The sequence below is a fragment of the Carcharhinus amblyrhynchos genome, chromosome 19 (genome assembly GCF_965287045.1).
Source record: "Carcharhinus amblyrhynchos chromosome 19, sCarAmb.v2.hapA, whole genome shotgun sequence".
Taxonomy (NCBI): domain Eukaryota; kingdom Metazoa; phylum Chordata; class Chondrichthyes; order Carcharhiniformes; family Carcharhinidae; genus Carcharhinus; species Carcharhinus amblyrhynchos.
The window spans coordinates 29,240,819-29,264,583 of NC_137342.1; the positions used below are offsets into that span (position 1 = coordinate 29,240,819).

At 43.0% G+C, this 23,765-nt stretch overlaps 1 protein-coding gene across 17 annotated transcripts in view; it reads left to right on the top strand.

Annotated features, from left to right (window-relative positions):
- magi2a (membrane associated guanylate kinase, WW and PDZ domain containing 2a) overlaps positions 1-9,668 on the top strand; it is a 720,803-nt gene extending 711,135 nt beyond the window's left edge. For 11 of the 17 annotated variants that reach the window (XM_080207420.1, XM_080207418.1, XM_080207422.1 and 8 more), the window contains one exon: positions 7,625-9,668. In XM_080207420.1, the coding sequence (XP_080063546.1) occupies positions 7,625-8,430 (806 nt within the window). In that variant the 3' untranslated portion in view covers positions 8,431-9,668. The remainder of the gene's footprint in view (positions 1-7,624) is intronic. The other 6 variants (XM_080207419.1, XM_080207429.1, XM_080207428.1 and 3 more) reach the window with 3 other exon arrangements.
- The last annotated feature ends 14,097 nt before the right edge of the window (positions 9,669-23,765 follow it).

Here is a 23,765-nt window from a genome sequence, read left to right on the forward strand (position 1 = left end):
TCAGGTTTGAATCACTGACTCAACATGCTGAGTTCCCTTCTTTCTTTAATCACAAACAAGACAGTCCTTTCCTCACATACACATAGAACCTTCAAGTTCTGCAACATAGCAACTTCTCAGCAGACCTCTTTCTTCCAGTGTATCACATGTAGAAACAGTCAAGTAGAAACATTGTGATTAGCTCTCCCTTCTCTTTCTGCAGTTCATATTGCTGCTTCATTTTCTTCCATCCCTATGCTTTTCTTTGGCTTCCCCACTATGTTTTTCCCTTTCTCTTCTTTCCTCAGTTTGCATTGTTCTCGTATTCCATTGTGTCTCAAGTTGTCTTGGTGGTACAGTGATTAGCAGCAGGAACCCAAGTTTGATTCTGGCTTTGGGTGATTGTGTGGATTTTGCACATTCTCCCCTTGTCCATGTGGGTTTTCTCCAGGTGCTCCTGTTTCTTCCCACGCTCCAAAAATGTGCAGGTGTGCTCAATTGACCATGCTAAATTGCCTCTTAGTATCCAAAGACATGTAGGATAGGTGGATTAGCTGTGGTAAATGTGCAGGATCACATTTGTGCAGGGTGGGCCTGGGTAAGAGGATCTTTCAGAGAGTCAGTGCAGACTCGATGGGCTGAATGGCCCCCTTCTGCACTGTCATGATTCTATGGCTTCTATATTAACTCAAGACAATGACTAATACCACACACACAGAAACGAATGACATAATTTTCAGAAGACACCAGAAAAAACCTGACTGTAATGAACTTCCTCACAGTGGTTTTACCAGCGATCAGAACGTAAATCTGTGGCATTTTGCAATAAGCACTTGCAGATTTTTGATTAATCTGCATCAGCTCTCCAGTTATCCTATGTTTAATTGTCTGAAAATTAAGTTGACATTTGAGTAGCCAGTTAATTTCTCGGATTTATATTACTTGAAATTATCAAAACACAAATGAAAGTAAAAACTGAGCACAGTGCTGAAAGTTTAATAACAAAACATGGAAAAGAAAAAAGGATAAAATACAGAAAGAATAACCCATATGACCACAAATTAGCCCTGGTGCGCACTACCCCTTATAGAGATGGCAGCCGCACATGAACTCTAATGCACATTGTCCCCTAGAAATGAAGTGTCCACTAACCTTGGCCTCCCATCAGCATATAACTGCGCGTGCATGATGTTGGCAAAAAATGCAATCCTTTCACTCCTTCACATGCTTAGTTTGTGTTACTCGGGACTCGTGGCAATTTGAGCTTCTATAATCCATTGGCAGGTCCATAAACATGAAAGGCCACAATCACAAAGATAATCCAGCACTGAGGTTTCCCTTTCACTCTTGAGGACCCCACCAGCTTTGTCCCTCATCATTTTTGTATTTCATTGACATCTCCAAGGTATTTCTATGTTGAGGCAGCCTCAGGATTTCTGACCTGCATCAGCAGCACCCACCTCTCCCACTGGAATGCCCAAGTCTCCAGATTTTCCAGGGCTCTAGCTCTGCATTAACGAGAACTGTCCCTACAGTCTTGCGGGCTGAGGTTGTGGACTTGTAAGGCCCAAAGTAATTTTCATGCCCAACACTTTTTTTTTAAACTAGCCAGCCTTTTCAGGGGTGATCTGCAGCAGCTTCTTTTGATAGGGTAAAACCTTGGGAATAGATGTGAATGCAGCAGTCCACATCCCATGAAAGAATAAATGGCAAACACAAGCTCATCTTTGTGTCAGGGACAATTTGTAATACCACAGCTGCAGACCAGGTTAGCAGATTCCAATGAGCAGAGCATGTCACATGCACATCACACTCATTGGTACCTCAAAATTGCATCCAGGCGCTTTGTCCACCACACAATGGCAAAAAGGCAGAAGCATTAAATAATCATTCAAGAACTCCAAGGAAAATGATAAAAGTATGCTGCCCAAGTAGTAAATGAACAGAATAAAATTTTACCTTTTATGATTTTAGCATTTTGCTTTTTTTAAATACTTACTTATGAAACAAAATGTTAGAAATGAAGCTAACTGCATGCAGATTAGATGCACCTTGCACCCTAGCAAGGTCAACAAAGCAGATCTGAAGTGAGTTCGAGCTTTCAGCCTTGGTGTAAGTGTGAGAATAAACAGTCCATGCAATTCTGAGGCCCAACATGCAAATCCAAGAATTGATGTACACATATTAAACAAAATGAAAATATAGCAATTTGAGTTATTCTTTAAAAATGTATTTTCTCAAGATCTCTTATTTATAAAACGAAATATTGTACATGTCAGAAATGAAGCATTATGTGAATTGCTGCAACCTTGAAGCGTTATCACTCTGTTCCCACCAGAAAGAGTTTAAAGTCACTCCCATGATATTCCAAATAACCAATTGAATATAATTTAAATTGTGTTGATAGATTCTGTGGGGTGCCTGTGCTTGAAGGCAAGTCATTTGCTCAGTGTCTGCTGATGCTTCATCTGGAGATATTTTTCCTGATAGTCTTTGCCGGCAGTAGTTTGGCATTTGCTTCCACAGGACTGGAGGAGAAGATCCCAAGGCTAACACCCAGTCAGAACAAGAATCAAACTTGCACTGTTGGCATTATTCTGAACCACATGCTAGTCAAATGAACTAATCAACTCCTAAGTTTATATTACCTTCTGTGAATTTTTTAAGACTGATGTGATAATTTCATAATAATTAAAAGTGCTGCAGTTCCGTAGCACAGAATTCCTACACTACAGAAGGAGGCTATTTGGCCCATCAAGTCTGTACTGACCACAATACCACCCAGGCCCTATTCCCTTAACTCTACATATCTACCCTGCTAATTCCCCTGACACTAGGGTCAATTTAGCATGGCCAATCAACCTGACCCACACATCTTTGGACTGTGGGAGGAAACCACAGCACCCGGAGGAAACTGACACAGACACAGGGAGAAAGTGAAAGCTGTGCACAGACAGTGACCCGAGGCTAGAATTGAACCTGGGTCCCTGGCAGTGTATCACCATGCTGCCCAATATATCAGACCTCAATTCAGTTCTGATCACTTGCTAACGTGTGGTATATAAATAATTTAGCAACAGAAAGAAATAAGTTAAACACGGGGGAATGTTACCAGTTACACTTATTCATTTGCCACATCTCTGATTTCATCTACTTGTGTGTCTCATTATAAATGCCATGGTGTTAAGTTGCTTCATAAGTGTTTTTTGAGTCCATTATCACATTCATGCTTCACCTAGCGCCTTTTTTTGTAGCTGTTTGCTCAGTAATTTTACTTGCTTATGTCTGAAAACTAAGCTTAAATAGAGGATTTTGCGGAACAATTTGCAAACTTGAAGCATGATGTTGACTAATAAATAATGTATTTTTAATCATAGGAATTTCATTATTTTTACTGAAAATTGATTGCTCTGTTTTGTCCTGTTCAAATACCTCTGCTGATTTCCCCCTTTCTCTTCATCACCAAGAAAATCTATTGAGCCACACCTGCCCTTCCCCAATTCAACTCTTCTTTTGAGCAGAATGAAAATTTATCAGTTTTAGTTTTTTTGAAGAATCTAATATTTTGCTTTTAAAAATCTTGTGGGCGGGAACTGTTTGGTAGATCTCCAGGCTCGCAAGCACCAAACGCAAATCACAATGAGCTGGAGAATCGGGAATTGCCAGAAAGGTGGGTTTTGTGCTGGATGTCAAACCCGCTGCAACCCTCCCAGGCCACGCTGCCAGCCCCAATCAAGTTCCAATTCATAGCGGGTGAGAACCCAATACAGAAATAAACCTAATTCAGAAATAAATTTAAATACCATTAGCAGGCTGACAGCCCTAGTAAAAATAGCTCTCACTGTTCACCTGCCTCCCCAGCAGGATCAGCACCTGGTGGGCTTTTGCACAGATCCTCACAAGCATGGACTTGGCATGTTGGACCCCAAGGATTGAGGAAGCATCACCACTCAGAAATGAGAGACATCCTTCAATCATGAGGGAGTGAAACCACTGACTGTCAATCAGGATGAGATTCTGGGCGGAATTTTTCCACCTTGCCTGTCCCAGGAATTGTAGCGGGCGGGGAACAGAAAAGTCCTTTGATCTCAAACAGGATTTTTGGGTTTTGGGGTGAGTGCAGTAGGAAAATCCAGCTCTCTGTCAAAATTGCGGTCAGGATCAACGGGTACTGGAGGTCAATTCAGCCGTGAATGGAAATCAAAATAAACTCAGTTGGCTGGAGGATGATAGGAAGGAGATAGAGAAAAAGGAAAATCTCAGCTGCAAAATGGAATGCTGCAATGATTTAAAATCCTGCCAACTGACCAGGGTGGGGGGCATGGAGGTTAAAGTTACCTGGCTACTTCAGAATTTTCACAGCGGACAGGCAAGAATTGAGCACTGGGCTGCTTGAAATCACCACTCCAGGAGTGATCTTCAGGTCTGCCAGGGCGAAAAGCAACAGTCCAGCCACAAAACTCCCATCCCAGTGGAGAGTGGTGAGGTCAACCCCTTTCCTCCAACCCAAGCCCACCCAATGCCCAGGACCCTTGAGGGACCCTTCCTCTGCAGCCTGATGGAAGCACAGGGGGAAAATGGCCATCTCAAGCCTCCATGGGGCCAATGCAGCAGACCAGAGTGTCAATGCCAGGGGCAGTTGGCATGTGGCTTGAAAAGGCCTGAGTGGAAAGTCTGAGGGACTTTCATGTCATCATCATCCTCCACAAAACTAGCAGCTATAAGGGCATTCCGGGCCAGCTTCCTCATCTGGACATTGCAATAACTCATGACTGTCATCCTTGCCATTCAGGACCTCCTCATCCTCATCCCAATGATATTCTTATCAGAGGAGACATGCAGCTCCTCCATCTTCTTCTCTGGCAACTCCTCCCCCCATTGCCCCCTTGTAACTCCAGGATGTGTAGGGCACAACATGCGACAACATTGCTTGACAACCTCTGTGGATTGCATTGCAGGGCTCCACCAGTCTAGGCACAGAACCTCATTTTTAGCATTTCTATGGTTTGCTCGACCAAAGTACAAGTTGCTTTGGCCTCTGCACAAGCACCATCAGCCACGTTCTCAGTGGATAACCGTTGTCCCTGAGGACTCAATCCTACAGCTTCCGTTAACCCTAGAAGATGTGAGGGATCTGAGAATGTAGCAGATCCCTGACACTTTCTGGGAATCATATGCAGACCTGTAGGATGCGTTTGGTATAGTTGCAGGTAGCTGAAAATTCAGCATGTGGAAGACTTTGCACTTGACATAATTGACTGCTTGGTTGAGATCTGAGTGCCACATAAATGCTATTGATTGCATCCTGCACCTGTGGAAACCCAGAGATCTGCCCAAGTCCCAGAGCTCTTGGTGAGTGGGTTGCTGGATCCCAATCAAAAGCTACAAGTTGTGTACCTTTACAAATACGGCGTCCGTGACTTCCTGGATGCACTCATGTTGTGGAGGCTTGCGAGATTCCACAGAGGTCATTTCTGGGACCTGGAATAAGTGAGTGCTGTAAAAATTGAGTGCCAGTCACTTTTATGGACATTGGCAGTGGATGACTTCCAAGTCCCCTGGCACAACATCCTGCCTCAGTGGCAGATGTGAGCAACCATTTACCTTGACATGCATTGTCTTTGGAGACATTGGTTTTCGATCATCTACAGGAATGATGAGAGCCATCTGTAGAACCTGGTTCTCGCAAGGTGCCTACAAATGACAGCTCTCTGGGATTCATCTTCTGAATGAGGATACCCTGCCACTTCTTGCTCTTGAGTGTTCTGGCCAAGCGCCGCTGTTGTACACTTCCCCATCTTCTTTCCTGCCTATGAGCAATGAGGCAGACTGTAGAATCACCAGCTATTGAAGTAAGGGACAGAGACTTGTCCACAGATGATCAGGGCAGCGAATATGTTCAAATTGAAACTGAGCTGTGGTCCTCCCAGTTAAAGAATAAAATTACTCAGCACTTCCCAAATCTGGATAAAATCCAACAACAGAATTCTATCCAAACAAATTCTGTTACCACCTGAATAAATTGGGGAATAAATTGGGAAATAAATTCAACCAATGATTTCAGGAATTAAAACAAGATGGATCAAATCATTATGTTTGTCTCAAATTCAAGTGGATATTGGAGAACTGACAGCAAAATTTCAGCAGGTGTTCGATCAAAGCCGTGGGCCTGACATGAAAATAATCATGCAAAATGACATAGAACTGAAAATTAGGTCAAGGGACAAAGACTTTTAGGGACTTGTAGACAGAGAGAATTACCCTCTTCTGACATTGTGTGCACTCAAGGTGAAGGCCTACTTTGGTTCCACATATCTCTGAGTTGGCTTTTTCCCAGATGAAAATCAAGTTCAAGTATCACACTCGACTCACAGGTGCCCAACTGATGGGCTGTATGGGACTGACCATTTCAGACCACGACCCAGACTTCAGTCAGTGCTGCCTACTCCCAACTGCCGCCCCTCCCCCAATGTTCCCCCATATTCCAAGGTTCCCTCACCTCTATTCTCCCTTGCAGAGTTACCCATATGCCCCAGGTTTCTGTCCCTTCTCCCCTCTGACTTGATGACACCACAAGGCACAACTAAGAAACTACTGTGACCTTCCCACAACCCCAAGAAAAGAAGAGCTGCTTCCTTGCATTGGCATCCACAAGCACTGTGGTAGGTTGTGTTCACTCACCTCTGAGTTCCCCTCAGTGTTCAGCTCAGCAGGTGTACATCTTTTGGAGTCAATCATACATTGTGCCATTCTGAGGTCACACCAACATGGGATTTGAATTTGATTTGGGGGAATGATTCCAGCCTATGACCTCTATGATTCATGCAAATTTGTTATAATAGCATTCCTGATGTTCAACAGTGGGAAACGTGGCCCACCATTGATGGGGTAAGAGATGATCATGCCCTGCATTTCAGTGCTGGGAAAATAAGTGTAGGGCTTTCTGGCAATATGTGATGCCACTGCAGAAGCCTGCCTCGATCGGGCATGAAAATCCCGGCCTAGGGTTAATATTAGTGTTAAGCTGCAGGTGATATTATTGTGTTAGGAGTGTTACTAATTTTATTTTGTTGTTTTGCAACTAAAAGCGAAGGTGTTATATTGTTATTGTTATTTTTATTTTTAATGTGCAAAATTGTAACGAAGACCAGCAATCCCCTAGGAATATTGGCCACAAGTGAAACCTAGAGAAAATGAGAGCCTATAAATTGCTGTGCATTTTCACCTACTTTGCCTGTCATTAAATATTTCATAAAAATCTTGGCAATTCATGCAATTTTTCTCATTCCTACTTTTGAATGTTTACATGTCTGCTACTTTTACATTATAAGGATTAGCTCAACACCAGGTGATTCTGTAGTAAAGAGAATTTTTGGTTGCAAATAGGTAAACCAAAATTTATGAAATAATATCATAAATTTTAATGAGGAATTGTAAATTGAATACATTGTACAGGAAAAAAGAATGAAATGAATACATAATTTGACATTTGGCCAGATTTAGGTCTATAACAAGATAATTTATTGAAAACAATGATTCCTTTACCTGTCATGAGACATGAGCATCGCTGGCAAGGTCAGAATTTATTGCCCATCCTGAACTAGTGTTCAGAAATCTTAGACTAACTCTAAAATTGTTGTTTCAGCAGACAACCACGGCTCCTGGAATGCTTCCTCTGCAGGCTCCCCAAGCCTGTCGGAAATAACCACAATCCCTGATGACCTGATACCACCATCATCATCATTGCATTCTGCCCCAACCTGTGATTCCATTCACCAGCTAACCCCAGAGACATTATGGGACATCAAGAAAGAACGTGATATCGTAAGGGAGCATTCTGCAGATTACCACGGAAGGAGTAGAAGAGACAGATCGGAAAGCCCAGGGAAAGTGGATAAGTTGAAGCAACATCGAACCTATAAGAAGAACCTTCCAAGGCTCTCAAAGGAAAATAATAAAAAGACATATGGTGGCAGGACCACCTCTGAAAACAGAGCATCTGGGAGGAAAGGTTTAACAGAGACTAAATCAGGGGAGGACAAGTCCGATGAGATGAGCAATGAAAAACATAAACGTGGTAGATCCATGCCCCCAGCTTCCAGGAGGGGACGATCTCCTGGGATAAAAGTGGATCACAAAGTTGAGAATACCACTGAGAGAAAATTGCTGAAAACACATAAATATAAACTGAAATCAGCAGATTTTGGCTCCCGGACTGATACTGGTGATGTTGGTAACTTCCACAAAAATGCCTTAGAACAGGTCAACAAAGACCTTGAACGAGATCCCAAAAAGATTTCCAGTGAAGAGCATACACGTTCAAATCTTGCTATTCAAAGTAATAATACTTTAACTGGGAAGTCAACTGTCTCGCCTGGACCATGGAAAATCCCTGGTTCTGATAAGTATCCCAGTACGCTGAAATCTGGTGTTGCCACCATGGGCAGATAAAGTAACAAAATGTTATTCTCCCTTCTTTAGGATAGATGCAGGACCTTCTCCCAGCATTTCCTCTTTTCACGTTATTTATCTAACTTAATCTGAACGTCACTCAGCCTTATAAACTGGAAACATTTGCATTAACAATATAATGGGAATAATATTCAATAGGGCAATGATGTGTTTGGGCATGAAAGACTTAAAGAAAGCAACCAGTGGTATTTTGAACCTTCAAAGTTTCACCACTATGCTGTGGGGCCAGGGGCAGCATCCATGAGCCAAACATGTGAACTATATGGACCAGTGCAGTGCAATTATGTTGGTAAACTTAACAGAGAGCAACGACAATATTGGTGCTTTAGTTGGAAAAAAAACGTTTAATATATGAAGGATTTGCTTCATCTGTATGCTGCAGTCATAGATGTTGTTATCAGTAATCTTTGTACTAGTGGGAACATCAGTTGTTAGAGCCTGGCCTTAAGAAAAACTGCACTGAGGAATGGGGGCACTGAAGAAAATGGAGGTCTATATGAAACTTAATTTTTTGTAAATATTCAACTTACAAAACAAATGCCTAGCCCAGGGGTTAAAGTTGTTTTAAGTAATACTAGGACCTCATCACTGAGTAACAGAAGCTAACATATTTAATTTAAATTGCATCTTGTATCAGAGCAGCCCACCCTCTAAAACCATATCAGTGAACCAAGCACAAAAATAATGTAATAGTAATAAAATAATGGAGTTGGTTTTCACATTGAAGTTTACTTACGGTGACTGTGAGCAAGGTTCCACCTACTTTATCCTCTGGCCTAGCCGTAATCTGATCTCTGCCATTAAAGGTACAGTATTGTCAGGTTTTGGACAATGCTTCTGTATTGTAGTGCACGTACCTGTATTACCCTCTAATTTTAGATTTATGAAAGACTGGGATTATGATTGCAGAAGCAAACTATATTTTGCACAGCTCACAGCTCTTACTAGTGCAGTAATTGCTGTACTCTGTAATCAAAATTATCTGTGAACATGGCACGTCACTTACCCTTTGGATAAATATTGCTGTGTAGTGTTAGCTGTGAATTTACCTTGTACAGTATCTCTATAAATATGATTCCATGTATTATTAGTCACAAAGACTGTAAGTGAGCAACTATTTTTATGAAATGCACCATTATGGATAAATTAACTTTTACAGAAATCTTGTTTATGATATTCTATCTGAAACACTGTCAAATAAAGTGCATACTCTGAAATGAATGTTTCCCTGGATGCATCAACACTGCAGCTCAGGAAGAAGAAATCACTGACCTAATAGTTTCTATTTCAAGCTATCAAAAGTTCATTTTATGCATGTTCGTTACTTATATTATGCAAGTCATCTTTTAAGCATATCTATGAAACTAACTTTGTTACATTCAATCAGCACCTTTTATTCAAAAGTCAGTGCTGTCGGTGTTTTACATTTGGTTTCAGATCCAAGAATACTGCTCCTATCAAAAGTCTCTCTGATCTCTTTGGAAAGAGACTTTATGAATATTTTACATAGGTGGTCAACTCCTTTCATGTCATTTAAGGCTTTATCAGAGTGTGCACAGCAAAAGGTTCTTTGAAAATTTCATTTCAATTGCTACTATAAAATCTGTCCTATTATCCTGCAAATTCGTGAGGATAGTCACAAAGGTCTGTGCCTGCTGTTGAGACAGAACTCTTGCAAACTGTTGTTCTGTGATACTGAACAGCGGTCTCAAAAGTGAATACCTAAAGTAACTAAAGTAGTGTACTTTTTCTAAGAAAACCTTATAGGTTTTTAATTTATAAGATTATGTTGTAACAATTAAAAGTTTCAGTCTTCAGCCTCATGAACTTTAATTGGAAGCAATGTATCAAAAAACACTACAAAGAAGTTAGAAGATTAACCACCAAACTGCTTGTCTATCATTGAACTTGTAGCGTCATTCCTATGAACAATGCCAGCAGCAGCAACACAAAGCACCATGGAGTGTAGCAACACACTTAAATCTTCAGTTTGACTGAGTTCCAATCACAGGCTTACTGTATGAGGTGCCAGGTGATGGCCAAACATCTCCCTGCATGGAAAAGAAAGTTTAGTAGGTGAGTTATAACTGGGCCATTGCACCACCTGGCAAATTGGGCAGTAGTGACATTGTCTAGAAGCATGTTACTCCCATCAAGGCACATGTGGCCCAGGAAATCACAAAGGGAGAAAAATGATTTTTTAAAAAGATATTGAAAATAAAACCACAAACCAAAAGAATCAAGTAAGCTTTACTGGAAAAAATTTGTAAGTTATTTTCAGCGTTACAACGGAAGAGCATTTTTGATCGATGTTACCTGCAGGTCAGTTGACAGTGTTCTTGCATCTCAGTTACAAGGTTCCAGTTCCCTGTCCAGGGCATGATTACAAGAATCAAAACTGACAATCTAGTGCAGTACTGAGGGAGTGTTGCACGGTTGGAAGTGCCTTCCTTCAGATGAGACATTGAACAGAGACCTCATCTTACCTGCTCCAGTGAATGTAAAAGATCCTGAACAATATTCACCCTTCAACCAATATCACAAAAATAGAACTGCCCATTATATTGTTACCTGTGAGAGTTTACTATGCACAAATTGTGACTACTGGGGAGGCAATGGCTTAGTGGTATTATTGTGAGACTATTAATGCAGAAACTCAATTAATGTTCTGGGGAGCTAGGTTCAAATCCCACCACGGCGGGTGGTGGAATTTGAATTCAATAAAAAAATCTAGAATTAAGAATCTACCAATGACCATGAAACCATTGTCAGTTGTCAGAAAAAACATCCGGTATACTAATACCCTTGAAGGAAGGAAATTTGCTGTCCTTACCTGGTCTGGCTGACATGTGACTCCGAGCCACAGCGATGTGGTTGACTCTCACAAGGCCTCAGGCAGTGACGCCCTTGTCTCCACAAATGAATAATGAATAACTTCATAAAGTACTTCACTGGTCATTAAAAGCTTGAGACACCAGTTATCATGAAAAGTGCTATAGAAATGCAAGTCTGGCATAAAGAAATAGATTCAATATTCTTTGCTGAATCCAACAGCACAAATAGAGGTTAAAGAGCTGAAAGGTCTACTCCTTTTCCTATGTGAAACAGATTTTCTACCAATAAAAGATAAAATCACAGGCGACCAGCCTCAGTATCACAACAAACCAAAAGGTGAGCCTCTTGATACATATAAAATATTTACAGATTATTGCTGTCAGCATCATCAGAAAATTGTGAGCAATGAAAAAATCATAGTTGTCAGAAAACTCTGAAATACTCAGCACCAATGGAGAGCTACAGAATTCCATTGGAACTAATTACCTATTAAATAACAAGCGGCAGGATATTTCAAACATGTTGTGCTATTAAAAATACGGATAAACAGAAAGTGCCCTTCAACAAAATAATTCGAAAGAAACTAATGTAGGAGTACCAGACATAATATCAGAGAACAAAGTCTTGAAGCTCTTCTGCATTGAAACCCTGGTGTGAATATATTGAGAAGGTAACTATCTTCACAGATTGTAATGAATATATCATTGGTTGTTATTTCTGAATATTGAAGTGTGACCAACTGCATCTATATGTTGAATTTATATTTCAGAAAGTTAGATTGTTTACAGTGCACTAAAAACCATCTCTTTTTATTTATACATATAGTAGTGATCTGAGGTTATGACGAGTCTGAAGATAGAGTGATGCCTTCATTATTCAACATGTCCTTCTTCCCTCCAACATACTGGGACCATTGGCTCAGCGACCAGTTACAGATCTTGAGTGTCTCCACACAGCTCAGAAAATTAACTTTAAACAAATTTAGTAAGTATAGATTTTTTGTTTCTAAAAGGCGGAGCACTTTGAACAAAAAAGCACTCCCAGTAGGCTTAGCTTCCCACTTAAGCACTGGAGCATTTTATTTATTGCATATGGGTGAAAATACTCATCTTCCTTCTTAATCTTAAAATTGATGCCTTCTGTGCCCCAAGGTGACTAACTGCTACTTTCAATACATAAAGAAGCTTAAGTCAAGCATGTTTATAGTAACCAATTCTAACTACTTTAAATGTTGCTTTGATCCTATTTGTATTGGAGAATATTTCACTATGGTAATGTGTTATGGATAAGAAAATTTAAAAATGGCTTTTCACAATTAATACTTTCAGATAATACCATAAGTAAATCCATCTATGGAATTGTAGACACGTACAGCACAGAAGGAGGCTAGTTATCCAGTGCAGAAATTGAGTGAAATTCTCCAATGCCCCTGCCGGTGGGATCAATTAAGAACATAAGAAATAGGAGCAGGAGTAGGCCATCTGGCCCCTCGAGCCTGCCCCGCCATTCAATAAGATCATGGCTGATCTGTCATGGCTCAGTTCCACATTCCCGCCCTCTCCCCATAACCCTTAATCCCCTCTCTTATCAAAAACCCATCAACCCGCGTCTTAAAAATATTTAGCAAGGTAGCCTCCACCACTTCAACAGGCAGAGAATTCCAGAGATTCACCACCCTTTGAGTGAAGAAGTTCTTCTTCAACTCCATTCTAAACCACCCCCCCTTTATCTTGAGGCTGTGCCCCCTAGTCCTACTGTCCTTTCTGAGCGGGAGGAGTCTCCCCACCTCTATCCTATCCATCCCATTCATCATCTTATACGTCTCAATGAGATCTCCCCTCATTCTTCTAAACTCTAACGAGTACAAGCCTAATTTATTCAGCCTCTCCTCATAGCTCAATGCCCTCAACTCCGGCATCAGCCTAGTAAACCTCCTCTGCACTCCCTCCAAGGCCAAAATATCCTTGCGTAAGTACGGCGCCCAAAACTGCACACAGTATTCCAGCTGCGGCCTCACCAATGCCCTATATAGCCGCAGCAAGACCTCCCTACTTTTATATTCAATCCCCCTCGCTATGAAGGCCAGCATCCCATTCGCCTTCCTGACCACCTGCTGTACCTGCAAGCTGGGTTTTTGCGACTCATGCACAAGGACCCCGAAGTCCCTCTGCACCGTCGCCTGCTGCAGTTTTTCTCCACGTAAGTAATAATACTTCCTACCATTATTCCTACCAAAGTGGACCACCTCGCACTTGCCAACATTAACTTCCATTTGCCATTTCCTGGCCCATTCGCCCAGCCTATCTAGATCCTTCTGCAGACTCTCCACACCCTCCGCGCAATTTGCCGTTCCACCAATCTTGGTGTCATCAGCAAATTTCGACACCATACACTCGGTTCCCTCCTCCAGATCATCTATATAAATGGTAAATAGCTGAGGCCCCAGCACCGACCCCTGAGGCACTCCACTAGTCACCAACCGCCAATCCAAATAGCACCCATTGACCCCCACTCTCTGCCTCCTATTTGACAACCAGTCCTCTATCCATGCTAACACCCTACCCCCAACTCCATGTCCCCTGATCTTCTGCAATAACCTCTTGTGAGGTACCTTGTCAAATGCCTTCTGAAAATCAAGAAAGACCACATCCACCGGCTCTCCTCTATCCACCGCCCTAGACACATCCTCATAGAACGCCAGTAAATCTGTCAGACACGACTTCCCCTTAACGAAACCGTGCTGCGTCTGCTCTATCAAGCAATTCCCCTCAAGATGCCTCGCTATTTCCTCCTTGATGACGGATTCTAACATTTTACCTACAACAGACGTTAAACTAACTGGCCTATAATTCCCCGCCTTTTGCCTGGCACCCTTCTTAAACAACGGCGTAACATTAGCCACTTTCCAATCTTCGGGCACTTCCCCAGAATCCAGCGACGTCTGGAAAATAACCACCAAGGCATCCACTATCACCTCCGCCATGTCTTTCAGAACCCTCGGATGCATTCCATCCGGTCCTGGGGACTTGTCCACAATCAGCCCCTCCAGTCTGTCGAGCACCGCCTCTCTAGTAACAGTAATGTCATTGAGACCCTCCAGTCCTACCACCTTTCCATCTCTAACACCCGGCAAATTATTCACGTCCTCCTCCGTGAAGACTGAAACAAAAAAGTTACTCAAGACCTCAGCCATTTCCCCATCGCAGGCAGCTGAGGGAGAATTTGGCAGGAGACCCAAAAGTTGGTTTCAAGCCAGCATGAAATCATGAGATCTAACACTGGTGTAAGATAGCGAATCAGGAATTTTGCTAAAGGTCAGCGTGAAACTGATTTGTGTCCCGCTTATGGGATGCACATGAAGGCCCAACTGCAATCCACCCCCATACCCAATTCTTCGTGACACCAGCAGGAAAACATACCAGTCTGGAACATGCCTGGACCAATGTAATGTGCAAAAGTTGGGAATTTCCTGAAGAAATCATGGGGCTGCCTCCAGAGTTCTGCATGGAGGCCGTTAATGATCCTGCTCCCTGGCATTTAATACATTTTTATCAATACAATCTAATTCTTTTGTTTCAACCTTCTTGCAAAGAAGGAAGACAGAAAACTGAAAACTATAGGCCAGTTAGCCTAACATCTCTCAGCAGAAGGTGCTAAAATCCAGTATTAAAGAAGAGGTAGCCAAACATTTAGAAGAACATAATACAATCAGGCAGTTCAACATGGTTATGTGAAAGGAAAATTGTGTTTGACGTATTTATTCAAATTTTTCATGATGTAACTAGTGGCTAGACCTATATGTCAAGTGTGTATCTGTCTCTGGTGAGACAGAACCTCAGGGGCACACATTAGTAAGGAGGAACCTAAATCAGGAAAGATGAAACACTCTACATGATATAGCCCTGATATGACCCTGGTCAGATGAGTAAACAAGCTGCCTTCAGCCAGATAGAAATCAAACATTCACAGTAACTCGTTGTGGATTAGTGCACTGACCCCACTGCAAGTCATCATTCTCCTGTAACATTGGGACGATGGGTAACTGCTTCCTCCCAATGACACAAGCCAGCAATCAAGCAGGAGAGCAGTGCTCAAAAAAAGGACTTCAGGGTGATGGGACATTATTATTAACCCTAATCATCACCTTCCATGAATCGGGCAACTATAAGGGCATCCTTAGCTCATCCTGTCCCTTCTAGCCATTGCCACTGCCTGATGGCCAACCTTCTTGCCCTCCAGGACCACCTTGTTATCTTCCACCTCAATGTCCTCCTCATCAGAGGAAACGTGCCATCCTTCATCTCATCCTCAGGCGATTCCTCCATCTGTTGAAGTATCAGGTTGTGAAGGGCTCAGTAGACCACCATTATGCACAACACCTTCTGTGGACTGTCCAGCAAAGCTCCAGCAGATAGGTCCCTGCATTGGAACTGCATCCTGTGGTCTGCTCCATCAAAGTACAAGTAGCAGCATGAGCTTCATTCTATCTGGTTACAGCTGCACCCTATAGCCTCAGCACAGGCATCATCAGCCACACCCTCAGAGTTTACCTTTTGTCCCTGAGGAGCCAACCCTATAGCCTCCGTGCTCCCTCAAAGACATCAGGGATCTGAGAGTGGCTAGGGATGTAGGAATCATAAACATTCCCCAGGAACCTAGCACACACTGGAGGATGTCCTTTTGTGTGGTTGCAAACTAGCTGAACGTTTAGGGAATAGAAGCCCTTGAGTTTGATGCCATGGAGATCAGAGAGCCACAGGGATGCAGTCAATGGCTCCCTGCACATTGGGAAGCCTGCCATTTGAGCATGGCTCTAAACATTTGGAAGGCAATTTTCACTGACACTAGTTGTTGCTCACCTGTAGGAAGGTCAGGCACCCTGAGCCGTGGAAGACACCTCAGAGCAGCTGCTCTCTGAGGCCTTTCCTACAGAGTAGGCCCTGTTACCCCTTCCTCCTCAGGAGTCTGCTTCTGCCTTTGGAGAGCCAGACGCATCTTCTCTTGTCTCAGTGCACTAGAAAAATGACAAGCTCCATCTCTTTCTCATTCTAATCACTGCCAGGGAAGAAAGAGAGATAGAACTAACAATGAGGTTTTGCCTCCAAAGGTTGAATATTTGCCCATTCCTTCCAGTAGTGTGTTGATTGGCACTGTGCAGGTCATCACATTGAGGACCTTTCTCTTAGAATCCCCAGAAAGGACAAGGACCCACCACATACTTTTTCCAATCAGCCTAACTGAAAAGCCACAGTTCTTGTCTCCTGAGCTTTCATGTAAAATGCAGGCATTTGTTTCACTCAAAGCTCTTGTGTAGTAATGGGGAGGTTGTGCCCCATCACCCACACTAATGCATCAGGGCACTCTGTATAGCCTGCCTTTGTTAGCTAGAATGTATGTGCTCATCCTTTCAGAAAATGGCACCCAGAATTCAGAGCTCAGCACGCAAAGGCTTAACTACTGGTTGGTAATCAGTTGGCATAATTAACTTAGCTGTCAGACTGAAGGAATGTTAATAGACAAGTGGCTGAATGATATCAAATGCAAAATAATTTTCATTTCTGTCATGCCTCTCCATTTAGAGTGGACATGATCAGTCATGAACTCTCACTATCTTAATAGATCCTCCAGCCTGTGACATAAGAACATAAGAAATAGGAGCAGGAGTAAGCCATCTAGCTCTTCGAGCCTGCCCCACCATTCAATAAGATCATGGCTGATCTGAAGTGGATCAGTTCCACCTACCCACCTGCTCCCCATAACCCTTAATTCCCTTATCAATCAGAAATCTATCTACCCGTGACTTAAATATATTCAACGAGGTAGCCTCCACCACTTCAATGGGCAGAGAATTCCAGAGATTCACCACCCTCTGAGAGAAGTTCCTCCTCTACTCTGTTCTAAACTCATCCCCGCCCCCCCCCCCCGTCTTATTTTGAGGCTAGTTCTGGTTTCCTTTCTAAGTGGAAAGAATGTCTCTACCTCTACCCTACCTAGCCCCTTCATTATCTTGTAAGTCTCTATAAGATCCCCCCTCAGCCTTCTAAACTCTAATGAGTACAGGCCCAATCTACTCAATCTCTCCTCATAAGCTAAGCTAACCCCCTCACCTCCAGTATCAGCCTGGTGAACCTTTTCTGCACTCCCTCCAAGGCCAATATATCCTTTCGCAAATAAGAGGACCAAAATTGCACACACTACTCCAGTTGCGGCCACACCAGTGCCTTGTACAGTTGCAGCAAGAACTTCCTGCTTTTATATTCTATCCCCCTCGCTATAAAGGCCAACATTCCATTCACCTTCTTGATCACCTGCTGCAGCTGCAGACTGAGTTTTTGCGATTCGTGCACAAGGACCCCCAAGTCCCTCTGCACAGTAGCATGGTGCAGCTTTTCACCATTTAAATAATATTCCATCCTACTATTATTTCTGCCAATGTTATACTCCATCTGCCAGGTCCTCGCCCACTCACTTAGCCTATCCAAATCTCTCTGCAGACTTTCTGCGTCCTCCACGCAATTCACTTTCCCACTCACCTTTGTGTCATCAGCAAACTTTGTTACCCTACACTCAGCCCCCTCCTTCAGATCATCTACGTATTTGGTAAACAGTTGAGGCCCCAGCACCGATCCCTGCAGCACGCCGCTAGTCACCAACTGCCAACCAGAAAAGCGCCCATTTATTCCAACTCTCTGCTTCCAGTTAGATACCTCAATCCACGCTAACACTTTACCCCCAACTCCACGTACCCTAACCTTCTGCAGCAAGCTTTTGTGACGCACCTTATCGAACGCCTTCTGGAAATCTAAAAACACCACATCCACCGGTTGCGCTCTGTCTACCGCATTAGTCATATCTTCATAAAAATCCAGTAAATTCGTTAAACACGACTTCCCCTTCACGAATCCGTGCTGTGTCTGCTTGATTGAACCGTTCTTTTCTAGGTGTCCTGCTATTTCTTCTTTAATGATGGATTCTAGCATTTTCCCAACTACAGATAATAAGCTAACTGGCCTGTAGTTACCTGCCTTTTGTCTGCTACTTTTTTAAACAGCGGCGTAACAGTAGCTGTTTTCCAATCCACCAGCACTATCCCACAGTCCAGCGAATTTTGATAAGTAACTACTAACGCATCTGCTATTACTTCTGCTGTTTCTTTCAGTACCCTGGGATGCATTCCATCCGGTCCCAGGGACTTGTCGATCTTCAGTCCCATTAGTCAACCAAGCACCACGTCTTTAGTAACAGTAATTGTATTAAGGACCTCATCTCCTACCAACCCTCTATCTTTAATATTCGGTAAGCTATTACCTGCCTGGTATTGTGAATAATTGCCCAGGTATGTCCTGTACAAAAGAAACGGGACATATTGTTAATTTATGCCAATCTGTCTACGCTCGATCATTGGTAAACTAATGGAAGGATTCGTGAATAGTGGAACTTGCTTACAATAACAGTCACAGACACTCAGTTCAGATTTCACCAGGGTCACTGCGCTCCTGACCTCATTTACAGCCTTGATTCAAACAGGGACAGAAGAGCTGAACTCCAGAGGTGAGATTAGAGTGACTGCCATTGACATTAAGGCAGCACTTGACTGAGTATGGCATCAAGGAACTCTAGCCGAAACTGGAGTCAATGGGAAACAGAGGGAAAACCCGCCACTGATTGAAGTCATACCTGGCACAAAGGAAGACATTTGTGATGGTTGGAGGTCAAACATCTCAGTTCCAGGATATAACTGCAGGAGTTCCTCAGGGTAGTGCCCGAGGCCAAAACTACTTTAGTTGCTTCATCCATGATCTTCTTTGCATCATAAGGTCAGAAGTGGGGATGTTAGCTGAGGACTGCACAATGTTCGTACCTTTTGTAGTTACTCAGATACAGAAGCAAGTCATACCTAAATGCAGCAAGAACTGGACAATATCCAGGCTGGGACTGTCAACTGACAGTAACATTTGCTCCACATAAGTGCCACGCAATGACCATCTCCAACAAGAGAGAATCTAACCATCGTCCTTAACCTTCAATGGCATTACCATCGTCTGATCCCCATTATCAACACCCTAGGGGTTACCATTGATCAGAAGTTGAACTGGATCAGCCATGTAAGTACCGTAGCTACAAAAGCAGGTCAGAGGCTTGGAAGCCTGCAGCGAGTAACTCACCTCCTGATTCCCCAAAGCTTGTCCATCTGATACATGGCACAAATCGGGGATGTGATGAAATAATATCCCCTTGCCTGGATGAGTGCAAATCTGTTATTTCAGTTATTTCAGTCAAATCCAGTTATTTTCCAAACATCGCTGGATTCCGGGGAAGTGCCGGAAGATTGGAAAACGGCTAATGTTACGCCGTTGTTTAAGAAGGGTGACAGGCAAAAGGCAGGGAATTATAGGCCGGTTAGTTTAACGTCTGTTGTAGGTAAAATGTTAGAATCTGTGATCAAGGAGAAAATAGCGAGGCATCTTGAGGAGAATTGTTTGATAGAGCAGACGCAGCACGGTTTCGTTAAGGGGAAGTCGTGTCTGACAAATTTATTGGAGTTCTATGAGGATGTGTCTAGGGCGATGGATAGAGGAGAGCCGGTGGATGTGGTGTTTCTTGATTTTCAGAAGGCGTTTGATAAGGTGCCACACAAGAGGTTATTACAGAAGGTTAGAGGGCATGGAGTTGGGGGTAGGGTGTTAGCGTGGATAGGGGATTGGCTGTCAAACAGGAGGCAGAGAGTGGGGGGGTCATTGGGTGGAATTCGGATTGGCGGTTGGTGACTAGTGGAGTGCCCCAGGGGTCGGTGCTGGGGCCTCAGCTATTTACCATTTATATAGATGATCTGGAGGAGGGAACCGAGTGTATGGTGTCGAAATTTGCTGATGACACCAAGATTGGTGGAACGGCAAATTGCGCGGAGGGTGTGGAGAGTCTGCAGAAGGTTCTAGATAGGCTGGGCGAATAAAATGATGAATGGGATGGATAGGATAGAGGTGGAGAGGCTCTTCCCGCTCAGAAAGGACAGTAGGACTAGAGGGCACAGCCGCAAGATAAAGGGGGGGTCGGTTTAGAACGGAGTTGAGGAGGAACTTCTTCCCTCAAAGGGTGATAAATCTCGAATTCTCTGCCCGTTGAAGTGGTGGAGGCTGCCTCGCTAAATATATTTAAGACGCGGGTTGATAGGTTTTTTATAGGCAAGGGGATTAAGGGTTATGGGGAGAGGGCGGGCAAGTGGAACTGAGCCGCGACAGATCAGCCATGATCTTATTGAATGGCGGGGCGGGCTCGAGGGGCTAGATGGCCTACTCCTGCTCCTATTTCTTACGTTCTTAAATCTGCAAAACACTGAAAAAGCAGGACAAAGCAGCCTACTTGATTGGTACTCCTTCCACAAATATTTAATCTCTTCTCAACCAATGAACTGTGGTGTTGTGGGAATTTACCACCGAAGTCAGACTGGAGGTTCAAAAGTACAGCAGTATTTCGGACACAAAGCTCCAGGGAGCCGTGGTACTCCACAGTATTCGGCAGCTACCTTCTCAATAATACAACAGGAGTGGTTCATTTTTATATATAAGTGGGTTGCCTCACATCCTTTATATAGTGCTTGGATGAGCACCTGGCATGTCAAAACATTCAAGGCTATGGGCCAAGTCCTGGTGAATGGGATTAGGTGGAAGGTTTGATGTTTCTGGCATGTCTGGGGTGAAGGGCACTCTATGATTCTCTAAAGAGGAGCATTGAAGAGTGGTAAATGCAGCAATGGAGGTACATAGATTAACATAGATAAAATTTCAAACTTAATATTACAAAAATTTCCTGCAAAGTTACAAATTATTGTTATCCAAGGTGGTATTGTCACTGGACTAGTAATCTAGAGGCCCGCCATAATCCTCTGGAGACACAGGTTTGAATCCCACCAAGGGAGATGGTGGAATTAATCAGTAAAAAAAAAGGAATTAAAAGTCCAATGATGACAATGAAACCAATGTCAATTTTCATAAAAATCCAACTTGTTTAAGGAAGGAAACCTATCCTTATCTGGTCTGGCCGACATGTGACTCCAGATGCACAACAATGTGGTTGACTCTTAAATACCCTCTAAACTGGCCTAGCAAGCCAGTTATCTTCAACCTCTACAAAGAAAACGCAAAGGAATTACACTACAACAGCAACCCAACCCTGTCAATCCTTCAAAGCTCTCCTTACTAACATCTGGGGGTCTGTGCCAAAACTGGAAGAGCTGCCTCACAGACTAGTCAAACAATGGCCTGATATAGTCATACTCCTGGAATCGTACCTTACAGATGATGTTTCAGACACCAACTTCACTATTCCAGAGTATGCCAACTTACTGACAGGACAGACCCAGCAGAGGTGGCAACACAGACTGGTATACAATCGGAAGGGAGTCCTAACCATCAACTTTAGACCCCAAATAATCTCATGACACCAGGCCAAACATCGACAAGGAAATCTCCTGCTGATCACCAAGTACTGTTCCCCCCTCAGCTGATGAATTCATCATCCTCCATGAGGAAGTGTGGCAAGAGCTCAGAATGTATTATAGAGTTATAGAGTTTTACAGAATGGAAAGAGATCCTTCAGTTCAACTTGTCCAAGCCACCCTTTTTTTAAAACCCTAAACTAGTTCCAATTGCCTGCATTTGGCCACATCCCTCTATACCCATCTTACCCCTGTAACTGTCTAAACCCTTTTTAAAAGACAAAATTGCACCGCCTCTCTTACTACATCTGGCAGCTTGTTCCAGACACTCACCACCTCTGTGTGAAAAAGTTGCCTCCCTGGACCCTTTTCTTATTTTTCCCCCCTCACCTTAAACCTATGCCCTCTAGTTTTAGACTTCCCTGCCTTTAGGAAAAGATAGTGATTATGTAGCTGATCTATGCCCCTCATTATTTTATAGACCTCTATAAGCTCACCCCACTGCCTCCTATACTCCAGACAAAGAAAGTCCCAGTCTATCCAGCCTCTCCTTACAATTCAAAGCATCAAGTCCCAGTAGCATCCTAGTAGGTGTTTTCTGTGCTCCTTCTAGTTTAACAGTATCCTTCTACAACAGGGTGACCAGAACTCTACACAATTCTGGGTGGGGGGTCTTCCATCATCAAGAATGGCTTGGTAGTAATACCACAGACTGGACTGGCCAGTTCTTAACGGACATTGCTGCTAGACTGGGACTGGTTGTAAGGAAACTGTCAAGAGGGGAAAAACATACCAGACCTCATCGTCACCATCCCTTCTGCTGTAGATGTATCTGTCGATGAAACTATCAGTAGGAGGCTATCTGCACAGTCCTTGTGGACCCTCAGATTGAGGATCCCTGCCATCTTACTGTGGCACTACCACTATGCTAAAGGAGATAGACTTTGAACAGATCAAATTTAAGCTCTGTGTTACTGCCACATCCAGCGTGAGTGGTGGTGGACAATCAAACAATTCACAGAGTTAATGAAGGTCAGAAGTGAACAAAAACAGCCCGGGAAACAGGCCCTTTGGCCCAGCAAGCCTGTGCCGCCATTTTAACATTACAAGTCGCCCCTTCACCCATGACCCTTACCTATCCTCATGGGGAATTATGGGGAGAATTCAAATGACTACACAATGATTTTGCAATTCCTCAGATACTGAAGCAATTCATGTACAATGCAAGACTTGGACAATATCCAGGCTTGGGCTGATAAATTGTAATATTTAAGACAGACAAGTACCAGGCAATGACCATCTCCATCTAGAGAGGATCTAACCATTGCCTTTCTTACATTCAATGGTATTATCATTGCAGAATTCCTCACTTTTATTGTAATTGAGGTTTAACAACGTAAAATGAGTTACAGATTTTGATTGCTCAGCAACTGTTCAGTCTTTTTTTAAAGAGGTCCACACTATAAAGTAGAAGCATTTGAGTTGGCACAGGGTAACAATCATCGCGAGGGATTTTGTGACAAATCCACAGTTGTTGCCTTGGGTTGCTTCTTGTTGTATTATACTTCACCTATTTGTTTAATTAATGTTTTATTTTGTAAAAGATTAATTGGCAGTCCAATGACACGTGGTACAGTTTAAAGTGAGTGGTTTGGATAAGGTGAGAGTGGAGTGGCTTACCTCTTTCACTACTCATTTGACAGCAACAAATTTTATTAAAAGCATATGCTTGTTAATTCAGTGATCCTTAACTATTTACATGTTTGGACTATAAATGACATCGATGCAGTTAGATGATGTAGCTATTGTGTGGAGTTCCCTAATGAGAGATTGGCACAAAGCAGCAGACAAGGTTCAAACATGCAAGATTAAAACATAGAAGCAGTAGATTACAGGGTCCATCATGCCTGCTGTGCCATTCAGAGAAGACACCTAGAGATGGAACAGACACTGAATACCATTGGTATCCTCTGTGGCCAGACCCATTGCCAACAAGAGCAAGGAATTTAGCGTTCCATCCAAAATTCCATTCATTTTTCGATAA